Source organism: Neolamprologus multifasciatus, chromosome 19 (assembly GCF_963576455.1).
Source record: "Neolamprologus multifasciatus chromosome 19, fNeoMul1.2, whole genome shotgun sequence".
NCBI classification, from domain to species: domain Eukaryota; kingdom Metazoa; phylum Chordata; class Actinopteri; order Cichliformes; family Cichlidae; genus Neolamprologus; species Neolamprologus multifasciatus.
The window spans coordinates 757813-783511 of NC_140457.1; the positions used below are offsets into that span (position 1 = coordinate 757813).

At 49.3% G+C, this 25699-nt stretch overlaps 1 protein-coding gene across 1 annotated transcript in view; it reads left to right on the forward strand.

Moving 5' to 3' along the window:
• eipr1 (EARP complex and GARP complex interacting protein 1) overlaps nucleotides 1-20320 on the forward strand; it is a 51042-nt gene extending 30722 nt beyond the window's left edge. Inside the window, exons 7-9 of the mRNA XM_085142386.1 lie at nucleotides 12679-12846; nucleotides 17017-17184; nucleotides 19999-20320. Coding sequence (XP_084998512.1) covers nucleotides 12679-12846; nucleotides 17017-17184; nucleotides 19999-20173 — 511 coding nt within the window. The 3' untranslated portion in view covers nucleotides 20174-20320. The remainder of the gene's footprint in view (nucleotides 1-12678; nucleotides 12847-17016; nucleotides 17185-19998) is intronic.
• Nucleotides 20321-25699: the final 5379 nt, after the last annotated feature.

The window sequence follows — 25699 nt, forward strand, 5'->3', positions numbered from 1 at the left end:
TGCAGACTTCACTTTTTCACGGCGTTGATCGCTGAATCTGATGGAATAAGTCCCACAGCAGCCGCTGAGCTGAGGTGTCACTGACGGGTTTTTTACTCTCATTTGCCCGTCAGCATTAATGCTCTGCTTTTTTCTTTGCACCTGATTAAAAGGAGCTGCCGTCTGTGCAAATCTGACAGAAATGAGTCGTGTACGTTAAACTCTGGGCTTACTGGTTTTACTGGGTGTTTGCATGTCATTACATGCAGACATCTGAATGCACTACACAGAGCTGTGCGTTTAATGTTACTCATCATGCTGAGGGAGTCACGACTGCCTCAGCATCAGGAAACACGTGTGTGCTAAAGTCGTCATGTTACAGCTTCAGAGCAGGTTCACATCATCTCCTCATGCTGTGAGCAGATGAAAAGTTCGTGTAACCGTTGGAAACGAGCAGCGTCGTAAATGCGATTAATGACTGAGTCGTTAGTCGTTATTGGATATCGAGTTAAAAGGCCCTCCGCGAACACAAACCTCCACCGAGCCAGCTCGCTCGCCGGGCGGTAAAAATAGTTATTTTCTGTGTATGCATTTTGATTCTTCTTTCATTTTAAACCGACTTGTTTGCAGTGCAGGCTTTTGCTCTGCTCAAACCATCATATGCTTTAATGTACTTGTCATCATTTTGAGTAGGGAGCTAATTATGCTAGCAAGGCTAAAAACTGTCATACATCAGGTTAGCCGAGTGTCCGGAGTATCCGTCTGGATATCGTATCAGTCGCAAACCATTTATCCCGTTTTCTGTCTGAAAACTCGACTGCTGAAAAAGTTTTGAATAAATTCTGATCGAACTCTGTAGCGGTGCTGATGGGAGTCCAATATCGATGTCACTTCCTGATTCTCGGTGGGTTCTCATTGGCGTCAGAGTCACCGCCATCTCTTCATTCATGCTGAGGTCGAATGTTTGTGCATGTTGGAGATATTTCTGCTCTGTTGTGATCGGTGTTGGGGCTGTTAGTCAAAGATGAAACCAGCACAGACACTTCAAAGCGGTCGTCATGGTGATTCTGTCACCTGTTGATGTTCAGGCTCTGGCTGCAGTCTGCACACGCTCAGCTCTTGGCTAGCTTAGCGTTAGCATAGCATATAGAAAGTAACATACAGATTAAATATATGTCACATTTGACCTCTGACCTCACTTTTTTTATTACACATTGTCTTTTCTTTCAAATTGAAATTGTGTTTTATCTTCAAAGAAAGTATTTCCAAGACAAAGACAATGACTGCGTTTAATTACAAATATACTGAAATATAATATTAAACTACATATGAATCAGGTAAGAATCTGCCACCAGGACAAAAGTGATGTATGATGAACAATTAAAAGAGTATTTTGTAATATTTTTGATCACTTTTAGGTAATTGTACATAAAAATAAATGTGCCTTTATCTAAAAAGAACCGTAATATTTCGAACCTTTAACTGCTGTTTAAACACTCATCGGTCGTGGCCTGCGGGTCTTTATCAGATTCCAACGTTATGAAATAATATTTTTTCACAGTTACATCAGAGGCTTTGCTGATGTGAGTTAGAAACCTGCGACACTACAGGCAGCGGAGTGGAAACACGGCACTCGGCTGCAGTTAATTAGCATATGGACTCTTCTAATGCATAAGTCAATAAAGGCCTGGCAATGAAACGAGGCTTCAGGGGAATCAGATGTTACGTTGTCCACCCAAAGCCAGAACTGCTCCACGAATCAAATTCATTCACGATTAGTGAGATTAGTTGCTCTGCTGTCTCCAGTCTGTGGACGAATTAAAGGAAAAACTGGAGTCCTGACCCACAGTGAGGAGCTCTCTACAGTCACCGTTACCTGTGAGCACCTGGAGCTGTTCATGCTGATTAAATCAGCACGCTCAGGAGCGGGTTGTAAAGTGGCTTGCAGCTTTTAGTAGTCCATCTTCAGTGGAGACGACACACCCACATGTAGTTCAGGCAGCCAATCAGAAGAAGGCTGTCTGAAAGGGGCGGAGCTAACACAGCTTGTTTCAGATCAAGGATGGAGGGATTATTATGAGCTGTGGCTGCAGCTTGTTGTCGTAGCTGTCAGCTTTGTGTCTCTAACAAAGACGAACACACAAAGCTGAGCGGTCTGTGCTCGTATTTGCATCCAGGTGTGTCTGTCGGCTCTCTGCGGACGCCCGTGAATCGAGTCGAGCGCGTTCTTCTGCTCGCCAGATGATGAAGTGCGAGGCGGCTGAGCACTAATGTTCCTGTGTGACACGGAGCATGTGTACTACCACACATTAACCTTGTAACTGCAGGTTATCAGCAGCCCACCTCCCAACCTCTCACTGTGTGTGTGTGTGTGTTTCTGCAGCACTTGATGAGTGAGGTCAGCATGTGTTTACGTGTGGGCTGTGCTGCAGGAATAATAATCACCTCGACATCGATCGCCATGATAACAGCAAAGTGCTGAAGAGACTGAGAGGGTGAAGGAGAGAGGAGGAGAGAGTGAGAATGTATTTACACGATGCGTATCACAGGGCCAGATAAGATAGTTGAATCATTGATATCGCTCCCCGTCAGCCCCATAACAAATTAAAGAGTTCCTGCACACCCCGTTTTGGCCGCTCTCCTCCCGCTGTGCTGTTTTGAAGGATGCAACAGTGCTGATTTAGCCGTCGGCACAAAGGGAGGGAGGGGGCGGCGGAGCGGGGCTTGTTAGCAGAGAGCAGCCTCATCCCTGATATCGCTGTGAAAACACACCATTATAGTCTGCAGGGACACGCGCAGCCAGCAGAGGGCGCACCGTCACAGACGTTTCCATGAAAAATAATAAAATGGTCCGATAAGGACGATCGACTTTTTCGTTGGTTTAAATAAAGTAAGATGTTTGTGCAGGAATATATCCAAGTGCTGTCAGGACTGAAACTCTGCACTTTGATTCATTTTTTCATTTTAAATACGCGGTTCATGTTTTTTTAAAAATAAGCTGAAACTTGGAAATGAGGAGCTCTTGCAGCACATTTATGTTTTTTTTCTTGGACGTATTTGTCTCCTCGTTTGATTTGTTTGGTCCAAAGTGTCTGAAGCAACAGCAGGTAAAGAGATGCACAGAGGAGGTCGGGGTGGAGGCAAGAGACAACCAAACATCAAACTAACAAACCACATTTCAGTTAAAGTCAAACCTGATCTTCTCCTCTTTGAATTTACACCTCCACCTGACTGACACCTGAGCGGCCTCATATTCAGAGATCCAGGAAGCTCATGACCTGTGTTTGTCCCTCCAGACCTGCGTAAATGATCCATTTATTAGATTAAACTGACAGAAAAATAATAAGTATTTTAGTAGCTGATCTCAGAGCAGTCCTCCATCATGTCTCCATCAGCTCAGCACAGACAAAATGGTTTTAACTCTGCAAAGGAAACAAAAAAAGAGTCTCATCTGCAGATGTTTGATGCTCCAACAAAAACAGGACTAATGCAGCAAACAAGCACAGAGAATAAATAACATGTACATCATGTGAAAACCCGACTACAGTCCAAAACTGTCATTTATTTTTATTGTTTCCTTAAAATTCCAAACTTCTGAATGAACATGGAAAAAAACACAGATTTCATTTGTCAGTCTTTTCTGAAGACGTCAGACCGTCTGCTGTCTGAGCTTTTGTGGTTTAGTAACTTTGCAAACGGACAAATACTCATTTGTTAATGACAAACGCCACTCCTGTAGTCGAGGAGTTTGCTGGACGATGGTTTGGGCCAAATACTGGAAAGTGCAGCAGATCCTGATCGAGCCTTTTGCCCGTGTTACACGTCAGATCAGCACGCGTGTGTCACAGCTTGTTAGATCACCTTATGTTGAGAGACGAGCAGAAACACAAACCTTAACGATTCATCAGTAAAAAGAAAAACGTGCTTGTGTTTAAAAAAACAAACAAACATCATTTACTTACTGTTTGACGTCTGTACGACCAACTGAGACCCGACACACGTGGTTGAATTTTTTAACACTGTTTATATAAATTGAAGCGATGTCGGCCACTCTGATATCAAAACAGTGACTCTTCCTGTTGGATCACAGACAGTTTGCATGGTTTGTTTTCTCTGAGCTCTGCTTTAACGGCAGAAAATCGATACACAAATCTAAAAGTGTAAAAGAATAAAAAACATTCAGATGCTTCAGTAGACACACACACACAGACACACACACAGAGACACACACACACACACACACACAGACACACACACACACCGAGGTCACAGCATGTCGTGTTTGTGTTTCACTGTCTGTGCATGTGTGAAGTGGCTGCAAGTGTGAAAGAGCAGTCTTTGTGTCTGTGTGTGTGTGTGTGCGCGTGTGTGTGTCTGTGTGTGTGTCAGCCTATCATCATGCTCCACTACCTCTGCAGGTGACCTCTGAGGTGTCTCCCCCCACTTCTCTCTGACACACAAAGTAAAAATAGACCGACCCATCGGTGGTTTCCTGTCATTGCATTGAATTTGTTTCCATTCACTCACTGACTGCTCGTATTTTCTTAGGCTGAGATGATGGTGCAACACCCTCCACCTCTGGGTGAGCTCGCTCGCAGACAGATCTGCAAAGGTTTCCAAATAACTGCCGTCTAATTTCATAACAGATTACAGTCGATGTGCGTCCATCCAATGAGCTCGTCTGCCATGTTTTTGAAACGATTTGTGGAGAAATTTCTTTCAGATCAGTGAGGTTCTGAATGTTAGCAGCTAATGTGTATTTCTGTTTATGTCGACAGCAACAGATGAATTTATTTAATTCATCACAAACAGAATGTGTGTAATTTACCCGTTACAGAGTGGTTACAGACTGGATGCAGGCTGGTTACAGACCGGTTACAGACTGGATGCAGACCGGTTACAGACTGGATGCAGGCTGGTTACAGACCGGTTACAGACTGGATGCAGACCGGATACAGACTGGTTACAGACTGGTTACAGACTGGTTACAGACCGGTTACAGACTGGTTACAGACTGGTTACAGGCCGGTTACAGACTGGTTACAGACCGGTTACAGACTGGTTACAGACCGGTTACAGACTGGTTACAGACTGGTTACAGGCCGGTTACAGACCGGTTACAGACTGGATGCAGACCGGATACAGACTGGATGCATACCGGTTACAGACTGGATGCAGACTGGATGCAGGCTGCTTACAGACCGGTTACAGACCGGTTACAGGCTGGTTACAGACTGGATGCATACCGGTTACAGACTGGATGCAGACTGGATGTAGGCTGCTTACAGACCGGTTACAGACCGGTTACAGACTGGTTACAGACCGGTTACAGACTGGTTACAGACTGGTTACAGACTGGTTACAGACCGGTTACAGACTGGTTACAGACTGGATGCATACCGGTTACAAACTGGATGCAGACTGGATGCAGGCTGCTTACAGACCGGTTACAGACTGGTTACAGGCTGGTTACAGACTGGATGCATACCGGTTACAGACTGGATGCAGACTGGATGTAGGCTGGTTACAGACTGGTTACAGACCGGTTACAGACTGGTTGCAGACGGGTTACAGACTGGTTGCAGGCGGGTTACAGACTGGTTGCAAACTGGTTACAGACTGAATTCATGCTGGTTACAGACCAGATGCAGACCAGTTCTAAACCAGTTGCAAGTTAATTGCACACGATGGCAATAATCTTGGTTGTGCATTCAGTTTCCAACAGTGTTTTCTCTGGTGTGACTATAGCATTCTTTTTCTTCTCTAAAATAAGGACGGGGAGTGCAGTTCCACCAGCAGCAGACGCCTCGAGCTGGTTATCTAACACCCTGGAGAGGAGCTTGGTCTCTACAGCACCCTCTTGCCTCCCAGATGCATAGCTTTTTTCTTTAAAAAAAAAAAAAAAAAGCAAAGATAGCGCTGCTTATAAAACATATATGGTGCCTGTTCCACTTTGTACTGATGTAATATGCAGCATTATGTAAATTATGGAATACTCGGCTCTGATACGGGGACAGAAAACTGTGTTTAATGGAAAATCCTGACACACTCTCACTCCTCCTCCGCCGGCTGTTCTCACTGCACCTTTGCTTTTACATTATTCACAGAGTAATCCCTGCTGTACTGAGCTGCTGTTGTGATTTTTTTTTTAGGCAGGTCTGTTTCATTAATGTATTTTTAAAAGGTCTTATTTCAGTTGTGCCACAGGTCGTTAGTGAGAGCTGGGCAGCATTGTTGCAGAGATGAACAATGTGTGCAAAATGTGCATCAGCTCACGGAGAGGAGCATGTGGGCTGTAACAAATATCACATAATTATATACAGCAGATTAATTAGCCTGCAGATTGGAGCTGGTGATGTGTACACAAACAGTCCAGAAAGGATCCAGCTCAATGTCAGAGTAACTAAAATGTCAGTAATTCAGCTTTACTCGCACATTTCTGATTCCTAAAGCCATGTGGAGCTCGTCAATAAAGTCAGAGTCATCGGTTTACAACAATAGAATTCAGAGTGTGATTGTCTCTAATTAAAGGGCTCACAGCGCTGGAGCGTAACCATGGTCGCTGATGCTGAAGGACATAAAAACAGCCCAGGCAGCAGAGCTATGCAAAAGTCTCATGCACTTGTCTGCAGTCGCTCGCTCCAGGTTTATCCAGCGTGACACGACAACCCGAAACATGCAGCCGGTCATAAAAATGTAAAGCATATGACCCCACAGAGACCTGCTCACAGCACCTGTGAGAGGACGCCGATCGCTCTACGTGGTGCTCCGAAGGCGCCCCGAAGGCGCTCGAGTGACGCTGCACTGATGCCTGAGGCTTCATTCAGAGGCGGTTCACTGCGTCCTGGGCCGCCTTGAAGGACCGCCTACTCATTGCGTTCTTTGGACAAGCCAATCACGCAGTTTGTTCTGAGAAAGGCGGCTCTCTCCACACTGTCAGTGTTTCTAAAAGCACGTAGAGACGTGTGTGATCCAGTCTGCATTACTTTGGTTTCTTCTTCCAATCGCTGTGCTTCTTGGTCAGTCCACAGCTCCAACGGAGCTACTGCCAGATGTCTGGGCTGGAATCATGTTCTCAACCAGTTCAAGAACTGGGACCAGTTTCATCAGGATGTTTGGTATTTACTTGTTTTCGGTACAGTTCCACTCGTGTAAAGGTTGCGTGATCTTCCACGTGTGTTTAGGTTTAAGCAGCACAGCTACTCAGTTGGTAGAGGCAGCAGGATTTCTTGGTCGGGTTAACCAGTAAAACTACTTGGCTGTGTTCATGCATCGAGACTTCTCTGTTAGTTTAGGTAAGAGGTGGGGAACTCCGGACCTGGAGGGCCAAGCCCTGCAGGTTTTAGATCTCACCCTGGGTCAACACACCTGAATCAAATGTTTAGTTCATCACCAGGCCTCTGGAGAACTTCAAGACATGTTGAGGAGGTCATTTAGCCAAGGACACTGGCCCTTGAGACCTGGAGTTCCCCCACCCCTGGTTTAGGTGATGAAACAGATTTACGTCTCAGGTACGCAGCCATGCAGACTGCTGGGCGACCTGCAGTCACCAGGGAAAACATGGATTCAACCCAACCGGTTGGTGAACGGTTCCCTCACGTTTCTGTCATTGGTTGAATTCAGTGGCGAAGAACATGCTACACCAAAAAGCTTGAGATTTCTTTGGTGGCCTTCAAAATAAGTGCCCCCTGAAGCATGTTTGTGGCACTGGTAAGGTCAACTTTTATTTTGAAGGCAAACATTCTCAGTTTCCAAGTTTCCAAGGCAGAAGAAGAAGACTTTGTTTGGTCTGGTCTGTCCCCGGTCTGCAGGCTTGAGTGACGAGGATGCTTTGGCGCACTATAAGAATCGTGGATTGGTTCAAAGTTCCCCGTTTCCTCCTTTTTCGTAGCTGCTTCCTGTTTGTGCGGTGACTCGTCTCCCCACAGAGGCACAAACCATTCTTCCATGTGGAATAACTCGGATGTGAAGTCTTGCTGACTGCAGAGAGTAAATGGACAGAGACAAAGAAATAACTTTTCCCCACTTTGGACAACCAGTAACTGCTGTTTGCAAGTTAAAAACGTCTTTAAAGAGGAAAGATGAAAACAAGTTGTTAGTTTGTGAGGATCTCACTGTGGGCCCACTGGGGGGCTTTAAGCCTTTGAATAATATTAGGCTAGCTAACAGCCATGTAGTACTCGCCACTGGGCATGTAGCTGTGCTCTCTGTGAGGGAGGGAGGCCTGTCACTGGAGATGTTCTTACTCTGCATCGACTCGAGTTCCCTCTTGGACCCACAGTCCACAGTGAGACACACACACACACACACAGACGCACACTGAGCTGTGTAATAGCTGTCAGGCCTGCAGCCATACCATGCTCTGCAGGGTGCATACTGAACAGCAGTGCAGTGTTGCAGTGAAGCATGGATCCTGTACATCTCCCCTGTGGTGTGTATGTGAGCATGTGCAGAATGAGCAGATAGAGAGCGAAGCGAAAGAAGCCGAAATGATTGATGGCGGTGCCGTTTGCTTCTCTAAACGCCGGCTCTCTGCTGGTGCAAAGACGCCGAGCGGACATCGTCAAACCTCCTCGCCCGGATCGGCCCGAACGCTGCTTGACCAAAACCAGCGTTTCCATTCCACCCACAGCGCCTCGGCGTGCCGTGATGATAGGTTAGCCGAGGTAAACCATTATTCACCAGCCTTTTCCGTCATATTTTATTCACATATTCAAATCTGGCTCTATTATGCAAAAAGTGTTGGCTGTTCAAAGTATCATATTTCACATTCAGATACGGGCCATTATGCAAAAGATGTCAGCTGTTTTTGAAATAGTGCTCTTCCATATGCCACTGTTGATTTGAGGGTGACCTTTTGAACCCTGCCGCTGTCAGATCGATCATCCGTGACCTTTTCCCGCACTCCGGGCTTTTCCTCGGAAGACACGAACCAGACATCCCGCTGTAGCTCTCATAATGGAGGGGTCGGGACCTTATGCAGGCTTTGAAATAATTACAGAGAACACCTTTACGTTTAACACCCCCACCGCCGTGCTTATTTAGCTGCTCCACCTGCTGCAGCACACGCTGGACGGAGGTTGCAGGGAGAAAGGGGGAAACTGGGTGAATATCTGCACTCTTTGGCCTTTGTTTCCTGCACTGATTGGTTGGTACAGTAACCGCAGTCACGTGATCGGTCAGATGTTTTATTCAGTAAGACCTGAGAACATAAAATCATCATGAACGAGTTCAGCGAGCTCAGAGATCAGGTGAGCAGCGAGCTCATTTTCTCCTTTGTGTTTATGATCGGGGCGTCGCCCCCTGCTGGGCAGTATAACAAACGCAGGTTTCAGGTGTTTAAACTTCGTTTATGTTGGAAGTTCGGACTCTTTGCTTCACACGAACCTCTGTGCTCTCCTCCATCGTTTAGCCTGCTTGATGCCGCGATCCTTTACTTTCTGTTCGTTCGCAGGCTCCTCCCCCTCCTCCCCCCTCCCTGCCTCCCTCTCCTGCTCCCATCTTTCTTTCTCTGCCAGCTCCATCTCAAAGCCAGGCTTTAATTTTGATCAGCGATGAAATGATTGCTCTCCTCTTTCGATTTTTCTTTTCTTCCCCCTCCCATCTTGCTGTGGTTGCCATGGAAACAGGGATGTGTGTGTATGTGTGTGTGTGTGTGTGAGATTGTCGATCCCCTCAGCAGAGAGATTTATCACCCAGACTAAGCCTGTGTGTGTGCATCTCTACCTTTGTAGCTTCCTGCTCACACTCTGCCTGTATTTACACACATAAATGGTATTTGTGCGAGTGTGTTTTCCCGGTTTTATGTTTTTATCTGCGTGTGTGTGTAACAGTGTGTGTAATAGGTCCCCGTCCCCTCGTCAGCCCCCCATCACACACACTCGCTGGATGACTTAAGATTGAGCGTGTTCGGTGGGTCGACCGCGGCTCTAATCCTGCTCGTGCAAACAAACACACACACACACACACACACACACACACAGTCCCAGGTCCCTCCTCCATTAGGCCGGGCCGGGGGGGGGCAGGGTTGCGTGTGCCGGTGTGTGCCTGCGTGCTTGGCGGGGGGATCGCTCAGAGACACCAGAGAGGGAAAGAGCGAAACTAACCCAATTTCCTGCTCCATTTCCTTTTCACGCGGCGGGCGCGTCCCATTCCACAGCGGGCCGGGTTGAACACCAGCCACCCTACAGCCCCGGGTCACGCCTTATACCTCAGAGTCGTGCGCAGGACGGGGAGGCGGCGCTGTAAATAAATCATGTGCTGCGACTCGAAATTACTCATGAAATTGCTATTTTGAGAGTTCACCAGAAGTTGCGAGTCAGCTCGGATCAGGAAGCTGCTGCTTGACGAGCTCGGCCGTGTTTATTCCCACCGGCGACCCAACATCCCCGTGACCCGCACACGCGTCAGGAAAGTGATGTCACAGGCAGGTCAGAAGGAACGCTGTCGTCGAAGGCAGGTACGACTTATCCTCACTGATGCTGCTGTCTTTATGTTGGAGTGACACAAAGACGTAACCATGGTGACGCACGTGATTGACACCAATCATAGCGAGCTGGAGTACGAGTGTCCTCGTGGACAGAAACACTGACGGCGTCACATCACACAGGAAATGAGAGCCGCTCGCGGCCTCCATCACAGAAATAATTCAGACATGTAGAAAAAACAGAAACGACCATTTCATCCAGATACATCTAAGGGTGGGCGTGGTCACGTGGCTCCAGGCCAATAAGTGTCCAAGGAGAAGACATGAGAGGCGCCATGTTTGGTCCATCCTCCGTCTTCTCCTGCTCGAGCTGGTTCAGCGGGTGGAGCAGTGAGTCTGTCGTGTGTGATGATGCTAAATAATAAAAAACGTGACCGACGCGGCGCCCGTCAGACCTTCAGGGCGACGGCTCTACGTCTGGCATCGACTCAGATCTGCAGGTGTGAGCAGAGCGAGGGGTCACGCCGGGCGTGCGTCCCCTCCTCTCTGTGGGCTTCAACTTCTTCCTCGTTGTTTGACATCTCCCGAGTCGCACAGTCCCCGAGCCGTCTTGACCTAATTGGAGCCCAGCGGTCTGCCTCGGGTCGTTCTCTTATTCCTCCCTTATTTTAATGAGATTTTTAATTAGCATGCTAATTGCCTATCGCAATCAGCGGGGCGACGAGCTAGCTGGCTAGCTGCTGTTGGCATCCAGCTGCGCCACAACACAAAGAACAAAGCCGAGCCGTGCCGGGCCGAGCCAGCCTGCAGGAAACCTGCAGTTTCTGCAACACTGCGCTGCATTTGTGGCGTCGCTACATCCAGATAATTACCACTTCACTCACGCAGGTTTCCATCTACTCGTGCATGATTTGCACGCTCAGGTGTCACGTTTGTGGAAATGTGGACACAACAGGCAAAAAGTAATGAAAACAAAGGAAAAATCACTGAACAGAAGCTCAGAGAAACAAAGACACAAAACAGGAAGTGACCACAGGCTGATCCCTCTGACCGGGTCTGGGTTGGAGGCGGAAACAAAAGAAGCCGTGCGATGGCTGCTCGCCGGTAGCGTGCACGCCGAGTGTGATTGTCTGCTCCAACTATCACCTCCGACTCGGAGCAAACCAAAGCAAGCAGCAGGTAAAATGTGGAGCCTTCATTTGTCTCATTAAGTCGTCGTTTTGAATTCTGCAGCCTCTCAGAAAGAACGGAGCCGGCACTAAAGACCAAACGCTGACATCATTCCTGGACTAAACCTACAGAGTTTGGACAGATGCAGCATGTTACTGAGTGATAACCGTGTATCAGCGGTCTCTCTGTGAGTCCGGCCCGTCGGGAAACGTTTGATCTAACGAGTCGTCTTCCTGGACGTGAAGGTTGGGGTTCGATGTCCTGCTTCAGTGGGTCACGTTTGAGTCCACCTGCCACTGCGGAGGCGGTCCTGATGGATCAGCTGCCTCAGGCCCCGCCCACATCAGCTTGTGGCTCAGCTCATACCTGCCTGTGCAGGCGAGTAACGAATCACGTACAGTTCAGAGTGTTTAAGCTGCTTTAGTCTCTGCAAGCTGCTTTGGAACCCACCCGACCTGTTCCAATGTTGCAGCTCCAGGCTTTTGTTGGGCGCCGTCTTTTTAATAACATTTTAAATGCATTCATTCTCAGGGTGGAGTAAAAAGCTCAGCCTCCACCCGTGAGCTCTGGGAGCACTGGGAGCACTGGTTCTTCCCTGGTGATGCTCCACTAATGAGAATCTTTAAGTGCGCGGCGTTTGCTGTCATTGTGCTCACGCTGCGCTCCAGCTGAGCGATGGCAGCGCTTCACGGGTGACGGCCTGAACTCGCCTCTTACAGCGGTAACCACAGAGGAGTCGCTGCTCTGAGGTCAGAGGAGGACGGGTGTGAGAGCGCGACGGTTTTTCTTTTAAAGGTGTGTTTGAGGGAGATAAAAGGAGGTGGAGGCGCTGTTAGCAGGAAGTCGAGGCTGTGCCGTTGTGAGGCTCGCCTTTGTAATTTACCACCGCCGGTGTCGGCCGCTTTATTGAGGCTGGCCTTCGCTGACAGACGGCGGCGCAGAGCGGCTTTGATTTACCCGGGAAGCCTCGGTGAAGCTTCCTCTTCATATCTGCTCTTGTTGTTACGCCTCCTCCTCTTCCTCGCATTCGTTGCTTCCTCTCTCTCTCATCCTGCTCGTTGCCTTCATGCCTCTAACCTCTCTCTCTCTCCCTCTCTCTCCAGTCAGATCTACTGTATCGAGAACGCCCACGGTCAGCTGGTGCGCGACCTGGACTTTAACCCAAACCGCCAGTACTACCTGGCCAGCTGCGGGGACGACTGCAAGGTCAAGTTCTGGGACGTCCGCAGCGTGCAGGAGCCTGTGAAGACGCTGGAGGAGCACTCGCACTGGTGGGTGGATGCAGAGAGGTCAGGGTGGGTGTCCCACACACCTGAACCGTGCCCGTGTGGGGGTGGAGCTCCAGCTGGAGCCCGTGAAGTGAAGTGTTGCAGGTTTTTCTTTATTTTGGGCTCAAATCTGAAAGTAGTCCCCAAGTTATTGTAGTTTTCTTTAAATGCAGCCATGCGACCTTTAACCTTAATGTAGCCCGACGTGGCTGCAGCTCAGGAGGCTCCACCCCCAGCTCTGCCACAGAGCTGTAACAGCCTTTATGTTCACAGTGTCAGGAGGACAGATGTGCAGCTGTAAGTGTTTAGCAGTATTTGCAGTCGTCACACCTGCAGCAGGTCTCAGGTGAACATTTCAGGGCTAAAAATTCATTTCAGCTTTTGTTAAAACAATCAGATTCACAGCGAGGCCGAGAATAACCTGCAGCAGTTTAATATCTGCAGGAAGCAGCGCTGTGCCTCCTGTTTGATCCCAAAGTGCATTCTGGGTAAACTTTCAGGGCTCTCCTCGGCCTGTGGCAGAGGCTCAGAAGACGATGGAGCAGGTGGAGCGTGTCCTCGTAACCTGCAGGATCATCTGCATGGCCTCATTAAATATAACAGCTGATTCTGAGGGGGATGTTTTCCACTCGCCTCCAGAACGAGCGGCGAGATGTGCTGACCTGCGCTCAGGATGTGGTGTCGCCGCGTTAATGCCACGTTTGGCCTTCGCTTCATTATCTTTAGATGAGCTTTAATGAAGCTCAGCAGAAAAAGCAGAGTCGGAGGTGAACGATGAGGGCGGGGCAGCACGTGACACAGGTGGGAATGCAGACAAGGACAGGAAGTGGAAGGCAAAGAAAGTCAAAATAAAACAGACAGAGACGGGAAGCAAACACGAGCTGTAATATTTGAGCCGCTCTGACAGGAAGCAGTGATTCTTTCATTAAAGCTTCCTGTGTGCACGTGTGCAAACCTGTAGCGTCGCAGCACACCTGAGCCGCAGCGAGGAGAAACCTGCCGCTCATTGGTTCCTGCTTTTATTAACACCTTCATCTCCCAGCTAATGAAACGGCCCGACTGCTCCCGCCGCAGGAAAAGTTCGTCATGCCCTCGTTACTAATTAAACACACCGCCACTCGCTTTGTCACCGAGGACCGGAGCGCAGCGCCGCCCGGCCTGCTCGGGGTCATCTGCTCTGTGTGTGTGTGTGTCTGTGTGTGTGTGTGTGAGCTGAATAGATGATCAGTGTGTCTGAGAGCCAAACTGGGCTACTGCTGCAGCACACCAACCCTCACCTGACACACACACACACACAGACACACACACACACACACTCAAGAGCAGCCGTTATCTCCAAACCAAAGTAGAGTTGGCAAACATATCCATGGCTGCAGATGGGATCTCTTGTGATACGAGATATAGGTGTGTGTGTGTGTCTGTGTGTGTCCATCTAATCTGTCTTTCTGGACATGTTTTCTTTTTATCTCTGTGTGTGGTTTCTGTATGTTCACGCATCTTTTGTGTAGTGCATGTGTGTGTCTGTGTGTGTCTGTGTGTGTGTGTGTGTGTGTGTCTGTGTGTGTGTGTGTGTGTGTGCTCGTTTTTCGGAGCGCAGCCAGGATATGGCCTCAGGGCTGCTGGGGGTATTAGGGACTATTTTTTAGCAGGGAAGCGGATTAGGGGCGCGCGGGGAGCGGCGTGGCCGTGGCTGATTTTCTGTCAACAGCCGCGGTTATCCCTCAATCCTCCCTGTGAGGGAACTGGGACTCTGAGCTGCACCCCGGGCTCGCGGAGAGAGAGCGGGGCGGGAGTCGGAGTCACCAATCAGAGAGAGCGAGGGGAAAGGTGGGGAGGAGAGAAAGAAAGCATCATTTATGATATCATCAGCTCGTGAGAAGCTCAGGCGTCGGCTGCGAGGAACAGAATCCACATTGCTGGCACGTGAACGCTCGCAGAGACCGTGGAGCCGCCGCGTTTACCGCATGATGGGTGTGGGCGCGAGTGCGTGAACGAGATGGATGCAGGAGCTTCTCGTGTGGTCTCCTCACGCACGATCGGTCCGGCGTTTGGCTCTCACACGCAGCGCTCTTACAAATACAGGCACAGAGCCCGTCTCTACAAAAACACCACAAACACAGGGATGGGAGGGGCTAATGTAAGACGTTCACCAGTGATTGGTCCTCAGGTTTTGTCACCGTGATGTCCTTCCCACTAAGGCGAGCTCAGTTACTGCTGAGCCGCTCCTCTAAAGCCCGCCTGGCTCCACGGTGCTGCTGGGAAACTTTACATATTCAGCTCATTTCAGCTCTGAAGGGTCAAAGCCCGACATGGTGCCGAGGTCAGACTCAGGGTATCGTCACTGATTTCTTGAATCGATTCGATTCTGATTCACAAGGTCCCGAATCGATTTGATCCACGATTCGATTCAATTCGATTCAATTTGATTTGAATCTGGGAAATTTTGACAGTCAGAAATATTATAATTCAGATCAGAACATTTACATATTTTTGTATCTATAAAAAGGAAGCTGACACTCGCGATACTTTATCAAAGGTGTGAGCATCACAGCAGAGGCCTTTGTGTCAAAGTAGCTGAAGATAAAACACATGAAGGTGATTTTCCTGTTCTGGATTTTATAAAAATATTCTGCAGTAGATCAAAAACGAAAGAAAATCATTAATCAACACATGAACATCACCTCTGATGTTACAGCGGTTTTATTAGAGGTACGGCTAAGCATTCTGCATTCTGCATAATTTTAAAAAGTTTAAATTTGTTCAGTATTGAACGGCAGAAATTAGGTTTTCTTTTCAGAAGTATGTAAACGGGAAAAAAAACAGCGTCTGACAGCCTGTAAACTACGGTAGACTGGTGCGTAACAAGCAAGCAAATAATGCAGAAAACAGTAGAGAGAGAGAGAGAGCTGTGCATCGTGGTCGAAGCAAAACCGCAAAAGTCAGAGTGAGTTCATGACGATGTTTATGTGAAGCGTAGTTTGGATCTTCTTTTGCTGCTGGTTCGGTCAATATTGTTTGGAGAGAGATCAAACTAACAGCTTTAGAATCAGCGCAAAAAGGGCGTGAACACAAAGCTCGACCCGCCGAAACATCAGAATCAGCGAGCTGTCGGCTTTCAGCCCGACCGTGTCCGTGCCGTCAGGTGAGAAAGTCACATCTCACTGATTCTGATCCGTCGGCGGGTCGAGCTTTGTGTTTACGTCTCTGTGCAGAATCCGTGTTCCTGCTCTCATTTACTGTTTTAGCTGTTTGGCTGTTGTTGAAATTTTGTGAGGTTTCACCTGAGATTCTGGCTTTTCGGGCAAAATAAATTTATATTAAAAAATCGATTCAGGATTTTAATGAATCGATTTCACGTTATCCAAGCCAGAATCGATTTTAATCGGTAAATCGATTATAAAAACCCGCCCTAGTCAGACTCAGGTGTGTGAGTGAAACCACACAGCTGTGAGAGAGGATAATATAAGATAAGGAGGAGTCACTTCATCAGTGTGTCGCAGTTTATCGACTCTTTGGGCTTAAAGTCAAATAAATGCATCAGATTACAGAAAAAACGATATTATATATAAAACTGAACTGTAATATGAAGACGATGAAAAGCAGTTTGCATCCATGCAGGAAGTGCTTTAGCAAAAATACAGATATGTTACAGAACATGGATCTATATGTTACAGTGGACACGTATGTTATGATTATGACAATAACTGTGAGTGTTTACAGGCTACAGCTGTAGTGAGTGCGACCGAAATAAACACCAGACTCACTGGGAGCGGAGGCGGAGCCTCTGATGTCATCATCAGTTCACTGATGAGGTCACAGCTCAGGGAGGTGGCCATGTTTTCATATTTGGTCTGCGGCGAGCTGTCTGAAAGATGGATGTGGGTCTGGGGGTGTGGCTTGTTAAAGCTCCATCATGAGCGAGTCGGCTGCAGGGCATGTAGCTGTGAGCCGCCTCCCTCAGAGCCTCGTCACTGTGGAGACGTGCAGGCGGCTGTGATCAGGTGATCGCCTGTATCTTACCTGTGCTGTAGGGGAGGGGCCTGCAGGCGGGTGGTTCTGGGAGACCCTGTTTGGAAGCGCAGCGAGGTCGTAAAAAGCACCACTTTTAATCTAACCACCACCTCGGTGTGTGTGTGTGTGTGTGTGTGTGTGCGCATGTGGGTGTGGCCTCAGGGTTTGGAGCGTCCGCTACAACCACAGCCACGACCAGCTGGTGTTGACGGCGAGCAGCGACAGCCGCCTCATCCTCTCCAACATGGTGTCCATCTCCTCGGAGCCGTTTGGACACCTGGTGGATGACGAGGAGCTCAGCGAGGGGGAGGAGCTTCACCAGGAGGACAAGTAAGAGAAAACACAGCCTTTGACTTCAATGACTTTGATGGAACGCTGCAAAACCTTGGGTTAGGGGTCAGAGGTTATCCGTCATAGGCTTAAAGCTCGCCGTACCTGCAGCTGCGTCTGAGTGACTGTGACTGACCTAACGCAGCCGTCGGGAGCACGCCACGCTTCCCGCCGCCCTCAGGGTCCGTTTGGTTTTGGACGGCCTTCTTATTAACACGCTATTATTTCCTCACGTGACCTCTGCTGGTGTGAGAGGAGGGAGGGTGGCCACCTGTGCAAACAGCCATCAGCTGCAGGTGATCTGTGCGTGCGTGGGCGGGGTTTAAAGGTGTTTGATTTCCTTCTCCACGCCTCCTTTAAACATGATCAGGTGCAACTTTATTATTCTGGATTCACATCTTTGGGTTTGAGGCCCTCGTAACCTCTGACCTCTGCTGGTGTGAGAGGAGGGAGGGTGGCCACCTGTGCAAACAGCCATCAGCTGCAGGTGATCTGTGCGTGCGTGGGCGGGGTTTAAAGGTATTTGATTTCCTTCTCCACGCCTCCTTTAAACATGATCAGGTGCAACTTTATTATTCTGGATTCACATCTTTGGGTTTGAGGCCCTCGTAACCTCTGACCTCTGCTGGTGTGAGAGGAGGGAGGGTGGACACCTGTGCAAACAGCCATCAGCTGCAGGTGATCTGTGCGTGCGTGGGCGGGGTTTAAAGGTATTTGATTTCCTTCTCCACGCCTCCTTTAAACATGATCAGGTGCAACTTTATTATTCTGGATTCACATCTTTGGGTTTGAGGCCCTCGTAACCTCTGACCTCTGCTGGTGTGAGAGGAGGGAGGGTGGACACCTGTGCAAACAGCCATCAGCTGCAGGTGATCTGTACGTGCGTGGGCGGGGTTTAAAGGTGTTTGATCGGCGCTGCTATCATTTTATTTCCTTCTCCACGCCTCCTTTAAACATGATCAGGTGCAACTTTATTATTCTGGATTCACATCTTTGAGTTTGAGGCCCTCGTGACCTCTGACCTCTGTGCCGATGCTGCGATGTTATTTTTCACATGAGCTCTGTGTGAAGGCACGCTGTCAGGAGCCCATCAGCAGCCTGATGAGGCGAGCGCGGCGTATCCTGAGCGTGTTATTCGCTCAGATGAAAGCTGACGGGCTTTCGCTCTCAGGCTCTGCGGCGCTCGCGGTGATAAAAGTGGAAACATTAAAAATGCGTTGCTGTCAAACACTTCAGGAGTTTTTCTCCGTGGCGTTTAGAGCTGATTCCCACACAGCGGGGAGATCGTCTGTAATGGTTCCAGACCTGCCGCCGTCCTCCATCCATTACGCTCCCAGTCCCCCTCTCAGCCGCCGGCTCTCATCGTCAATGACGACTCTCATCCACAATTATCAGCTCTCCTTCCTAATCACCAGCACTCAGCTCCAGTTTGAACCCTCCCACTGCAGCCGCTGACCCTCTCGTCTGTGCGCTGCGTGTCCACTCCACAGTTCCTGGACGCCGGCGTTCCTCCCGTGGGTTTGTGGGTATTTTTTTCAGACTGTACGTTTTGTTTCAGTCTGTTCAGTCTTACTGTCGAACCGTGAAGGCAAACCAGACAGCGTGTGCAGGAATTAGACTCGGCCATAAAGATAATAATAATGACAGAGGCTTGATTGTGGGCGGGGCTTGGGGAGCTTCGGTCACACTAGACCAAAAAGAGGACGGCGACCTCCCTGCAACCGCAACGCTCTGACGGACCGCTGTGACTGCTACGTTTATTGCCATGGCGCTCCGTCTGCTGCAGCGTTTAGCTCACAGCCTGACTGAACACATGACCACAGGCCACAAAGACCCTGACGAGCGTGCACGTGGAGGCTGCAGTGGGGCGCCTGGTGACATCATCAGCGTACCTGCTGCTCACCTGAAGCAGTCAAATGTCATGGCGGTGTCCATCCGATGACACGAGACCTGAACCCTCCGGTCCGTTAGACTAACTGGCGCCGGGCTGAGTATTTATCAGACGCGCTCACGTAAAGCGCCTCGTCCCCGTTCCTCCTCCTGATGGATCCGTGCAAGCGACGAGCTGAGGAGTGATTTTATTTCGGGGCACAGCCCGGAGGGAGCCGCTCGAGCCGGCGTGAAACGGTTAACGTGAAATATGTGTGTCAGGATTTCCCCTCAGGAGCGCTAACAGCGGCGGGTTCGGGAGGAAGTGGGGACGGTCTGATTTAGCGTCGCTCTGTGCGGCGGCAGGAAGAGAGCGCTGCTTTACAGCTCAGCCACCATCATCTCAGGTCGAAACAGGAAGTGACCTCACAGACACTCAGCAGCTCATCTTTTTTTAAGTCGGGAGAATCTCCAAACGTGCGCGCTCACGACCATAAAGTCGCGTTGTGTAAACAGGCGTTCGTACCATGAACGAGTCGATACCAGAGTTAAACACGCAGGCGATGGAGAGTCTGACACTCAGACGCTCACATCACACGGCGACCTGAGTGAACGACGCCGGGATGCCGATTCCTCCAATTCTGAATCCGTTTAAGGTTCCCTGAAGGTTTAAGTCGATGAAACCGGGAACACTGAGGTTCACAGCAGAACGGTCGCAAGTCAAAGGTGCCTCGCTCTGACTGATGACGGCAGATTTGCTCCTCCAGCGTTCAGAGCAGCGGCTCTGTCTCGTGGTGCTGATGCTGACCTCATGATGCTTGTTTCTATGGATACTGCCCATCATTGTGTTGGAAACATTATCTAAGTCAACTTTTCAGTGCAAATAAGACTCGTATTTCACAGCTCACCTGTGTGTGTGTGTGTGTGTGTGTGTGTGTGACGCAGGGGTAAGGAGCCGCTGAAAGACAGCGTGGTGTCCACCTACGAGGAGCACGAGGACAGCGTGTACGCGGCGGAGTGGTCGTCGGCCGACCCGTGGCTCTTCGCTTCGCTCAGTTATGACGGACGGCTCGTCATCAACAGAGTCCCGCGCGCCCTCAAATACCGCATCCTGCTCTGAGCGGGGTCGTGCTGCCTGTGTGTGTGTGTGTGTGTGTGTGTGTGTGTGTGTGTGTGTGTGTGTGTGTCTCTGTGTGTGACAGGCTGTGTTGATGCTGACCACTGTAAAAACATTTGTGTTGCTTAGAAGTAAAAACTGGCCGATGGATGAAGTTTGTGTTTGTGTGCTTCTTTAATGTTGGCTGTGACGTCAGTGGGCGGAGTCACAGCTACGCAGGGCTACAGATCCAAACATGGCTGAGACGGCGCCATCTTTTCTTCGTGACAACAAATCTTTAACAAAAGTGTTGTTTCGTTCTTGTCATAATTTAGCATGTAAGCTAGTTTTAGTCTAAACTCGACTCAGTTTAATAAAAGCTGTAAAAGTTTGCCTGCAATCTTTTTAACGTCCACCAGGGGGCGAAACTATGGTTGCAGAAAGGTTTCTGACGCTGAAGAAGAAACGAAGCCTCAGAGTCTTTGGGCTCAGTCGCTGATTTCATCGCTGACTGACAAACTCACTTTGCAGGTTTTGGTCCTTGTAAGCGTCAGAAAGGAGGAACGTGCTGATTGGCTAACAACGAGCCAATGAGGATGTGATCCCACAGTCAGAAACACCTCTCGCTCACCAAGATGGCGACTACAAAACACACCACACGTCTTAACAATGCGATGTCATTAAGCAGTGATGTCACTGTGCCTACCTCCATCTTTTATATACAGTCTGTGGTTTTGGCCCATCAGCGCACCAGCATCAGAACAGGAAATATTTCCACTTCCTCTAACCTCGCTCTCCTGCCGCCCACGCCGTAGTCCCCCCCTCTCTGTGGATTCGTACAGTGCGTGCCGAGGCCGATCGATGGCGGCGACAGTTGGAGGCAGACGGCTCTGACGGGCCTTTTAATTGCAGCTCGACTCCAACCATCACAGCTCCACACACACAATGAAGGCGGAGCCGTGCACTTCATTAGGTATGCCAGTCAGCGCCAGCAGAGCTGCAGCTGAATACTCAACGTATGCATCTGTCTAATCACGGAGGCTGCTCACACACGCACTCGGAGGCCTCGTTGCCCCGCAGTCAATTATTAAGAAGAGGGATCAGGGTGGAGATGCAGAGGGACGGCGAGCGTCGCCTTCTCCTTCCTGTCGCGTGCAGACGTGCGAGGGCGAGTGTGACACAGTATGAAATTATGAATGCAGCTTTCTGACCCATCAGTCAATCCGCCTGCTAATAACCGCTGAGTGTTTGCATGCCAATCGATGACAGCACCTTTTTAGTATGCCTGCGACAAATTACATTAGCTGTGATGCATCGACGGTCGATGTGCAGATCTGGATGCGTGCTGACAGCGTGAAGAACCTGCATCATATTCGGCTGCTATTTACAGCCTGCGGCGTTTTCCCGGCCAAGAACGCGTGATGTCAGCTGGTGGGTGAAGCAGGAATCTGTCGTTACCCTCCAACATCAAACCCCTCACGAGCTTCTCACACTTAATCCTGTTCTTCAGTTTCTGTTTCCAGACTCAAACTCTGAGCCTCCTCCAAGTCAAACGCGTCTGTGGCTGCTCTGCCAGCATCAAGATGCAGCTCCACCTGCTCCACCATCATCCGCACCAGCCTGGAGGGCATCAGCGAGGATCACCAATCTTCTGACTGAGGGGCCGTCAGATTCTCACGATGTGATCATAGCATGACGTCACCAACAAAGAGCGATTCTCCACACCGCCTGCAGAAGACACCGAGCCACGTGGACACAGGCCGTCCCCGGATCCTTTGCTTCATGTAAGAACAAAAAGGCACCGGGACAAAGCCGAGACCTCCACCCACGACCTGAAACCACGCTTGTTACCCGAGAGTGGGAAGTCTTTCAAACTGGAAGGGTGATGTCACGGTTAGATCAGCCAATAGTTGCAGACGCTGCAAAGAGAGGACACAAGGAGAACACTGAAGCTCGTTCCAGGAGGCGGATCCTGGTGATCCACAGACGCTGATTCAGGGCGCTTAGAGGCTTTTTTCCCAGAGGGGGACATTTAGATATTTACTTTTACTTCCTGTGTGTCGTCTACCATGATTAGCGTCAGCTGTGTTTGTTTCCTGTTACATCAGTGCGTCACAGCCTCAGCTCCTCGTCGTGCTCTTTGTTTCCTGCCTGTGAGCGTTTCTGCCATGTCGGCCTCCTGCAGAGTGACGTCTTATTTCTTGGTTATTTAACTGTGCGGTGTGCACATCCACACGCCACACGCCAAACTGCACCGCCTCCCCGAGTGACCTCTGTGTGACCTCTGTGTGACCTCTGTGTCTGTTCAGTCTGTCCATCTCATGATGATGTCATGACATCATGGACCAGCAGCTGTGTTCACTTATTGGTGTGAAGCTGATGTCTCCCATCCTGAAGCTGCTCCTCGACACGAATGGAGTGCTGCAGGTCACGTGACCGGGGCGCTGTACACGGCGGCCACCTGGGCCTCCTCGGGTCGCGACCCTTTTGACCCTGATGCGACGTGACAGCATTGCTGTGGCTGCCGGGAGCCTCACGCGTGCTGGTGCAGTCGCTCAGGAAGGCACGAGCAGGAGACGGGACGCTGTTTTCTCCGCACGTATGACAGAAGTATGTTTTTGAAGCTTCTGCAATGAAACCGAGGAGGAAACCGCCACAGAGACGTGATGACTGCACGTCTTTGTTCCTCCTGCAAACACCACGCGTGCCGTCTGCTGCGTGTGTCATGTGTTACACAGGAAATGCTCCTGAAACACAAGCGTTTCCTTGAATGGAGGTAATTGTACCTGAGGGTCACCCGGGCGTCGTCCTCCGAGGGTGGAGGCGGAATTAGATTGGGCTGCTGTGGAAATGAAATTTTAAAAAATGGGATTTCATTTAATTATTTCTTCATGTCAGCAGTGCGATGTGGAGCCACCTGGGGTGTTTGTGTGTGCGTTACGAGCGCGAGCGCGAGCGCGGCTTTCAGGTGATTATTACCTCTGAGAGTTCGACTCATTTGCATGGAAGAGAATTTATGTGACCCCTCGAAATGAAAATTATGCACAAACACGGCGCTCTCTGCAGGAAGACAGAGCGGCGGAGAGCGGGAGAGACTTCAGAGGTCTGAGGAAGGCGCCCGCGGGAGCAGACAAACGTACGTTCACCATTATTTATGTGCGCAGAAGAAGAAGGAGAGGCCACGCGTGGTCCTCCGGGGCTTCACGGCGAGCTCGCTGATGCTCGTGCAGATCCCGCTTTTACGTTTGCGCTTTTAAAAGCGCGTCGCTGTGAATCCTGAGTCGCACGCTGCAAAGCAACGCGAATGGGGGATGATCATTTTTCAAGATGGTCACCCCGCCCCCGAAACCCAGAGATGAGCCTTTGGACGACTGAAAGTAAACAAAGGGTTTGAAATGTGCGGATTTTCTGTACAGGGGGAAGAAATCTGTAGGACGCTAACCTCCTCGCACCCAGCTGCTGGAGCTCTTTGTTGGTACTCTCAGGCTCTTAGCGCCACTGAAACGCGGTGCCATCACTTTTGATGTTAGCTCAGAGGGTGCGAGGATAGCTACTTAACACTGACAACCACCCTGTAGTCGGGGAAAAGCTCCTGTGTGTGCCGTAAGCTACTTATTTACCATCCTATCGCTTCCGGAGGAGATAAAGTGCTTTAGAACTGAGACTATTAAGCCATCAAAATTACAGGAGGAGTCTGTATTTAGGAAGGACGCCCTCACAGCCCACTGTGGCCCACTGTGGGTTTCCCAGCACTTTAAAGCTGTGTGGACCTTTTGTTGGGACACGTATCAGCGCCTGAAGCTGTTTCTCCCGTCTCTCTGACTCTCCTCCAGCCTGCTGTCAGGAGCGCCTCGGCCCGGCTCGTAGCCTCGGCCCGGCTCGTAGCCTCGGCGCTCGTCATTGTTCGGCTTTGTCTGGCTGACCGACCCTCCTTTCTTCCGGGGTGAAAGGGACCACAATGGATGATGAGCTATAGCGCTGCGGCGTGCGCCCACCTCCTTCTCCCACCTTGCTGTTCTTCAATTATCGAACAGGCACACAGAGTAGATCCAGGGTTATTTATGGGCCTCGCTACCACGACGCACATGTAATTACCTCTCAAACGGCGTAATTGCGCTCATTTCTCATGTCCAGCGCCGACACTCGCCCCCCTGTGTCCTCGTGGTGTCTCCATGGAGATTGAGAGGCGGTTGCTGTTGAAGGACATCATGGGTCATAGGTTGAATGTTGGATTATTTGATGGTTGGAGAAGCTGCTTGTTCGTTACAATAAAACGATTGTTTGTCTCACTCAACTTGTGCACGTACGTCTGTGCAGGCAGAGGTCTGTAAACCGGTGAAATCACCAAGTTTGGTTTGTTTCTTCTTTTTTCTGGTTTTAATCTTTAAAGTGAAGTTTGTGATCTGCGGTCCGCCTATCGAAACACGTCCACGCCACGAGCAGCTCTGCAGGTTTCTGCAGCTCTGCAGGTTCTCTGTTACTTCAAACACATTTAACACGACTTCACACTCACACAAAATCACTCATTAACAGAAACCATTGTTAATGTCACTGAACATAAAGAAGGATTACTTTTTGTCAGATATCAAGTCAAACCCGCCATAAGACGCCTTCTTACCTGTGGAGCATTATGAGTCCATTATGTCTGCTGTGATTCGTCTCATCGTGCACAGGTCAGTTTTTCTAACCTTGCTTTAAACTTATTAATAATGTTGATTAAATAAATGAACCTATTGAGCCTAATGTTCAATAGTACGGTTAAATATATTTTAATCCACATCCAGACATTTATCCGGGCTGCAGTCATCATAATGATTGTAACTGCTTTGGTTTGTAGCATCTGTCATTGATTCAATTATTTACTACAAATAAAAAGTGTTTCTTTACTGTGTTTGTAGAAACTGTGTGATCGAGGCTGCTAAATGAATGTACACGGTTTTGACACAAAATAATACCATACAACCTTTACACGTTCATATGCTTTATAAAAATATGTTTCAACTGGCACCGAAGGGTTTCACAAATATTTTAAGGACTAGCAAGTTTTATGACTTCTGGTGCAGCTGTACCATTACCTGAGACGGTCACGGCAGATAGCAGAGACAGGAGGATTCAATCTTTTGTATTTCACTGGGCAAGCACTGCCTGCCTTGCTTGCCCTGACAGAACTTCCTCACAGATGTCAAGCCGTCTGTTATTATTTAAACATTAGATCAGGGGTCCTCAACTCCAGGCCCCGGGGGCCGGTGTCCTGCAGGTTTTAGATCGCACCCTGGGTCAACACACCTGAATCACATCATTAGCTCATTACCTCTGGAGAACTGAAGACATGTTGAGGAGGTCATTTATCAATTTAAATTGGCTGTGATGGATCAAGGACACATCTAAAACCTGATAAATAATACTCAACATCACTAAAACATTTATCCTGGCTGGAGATAAGAAAGTATACTATTTTCTTAGTGATGATGTCAGTGGTGTTTCACTGTTAATCGTGGTGCAAAAACAATAAATCTCAGAATTCAACAGGTTGAATTTGTTGGATTCCTG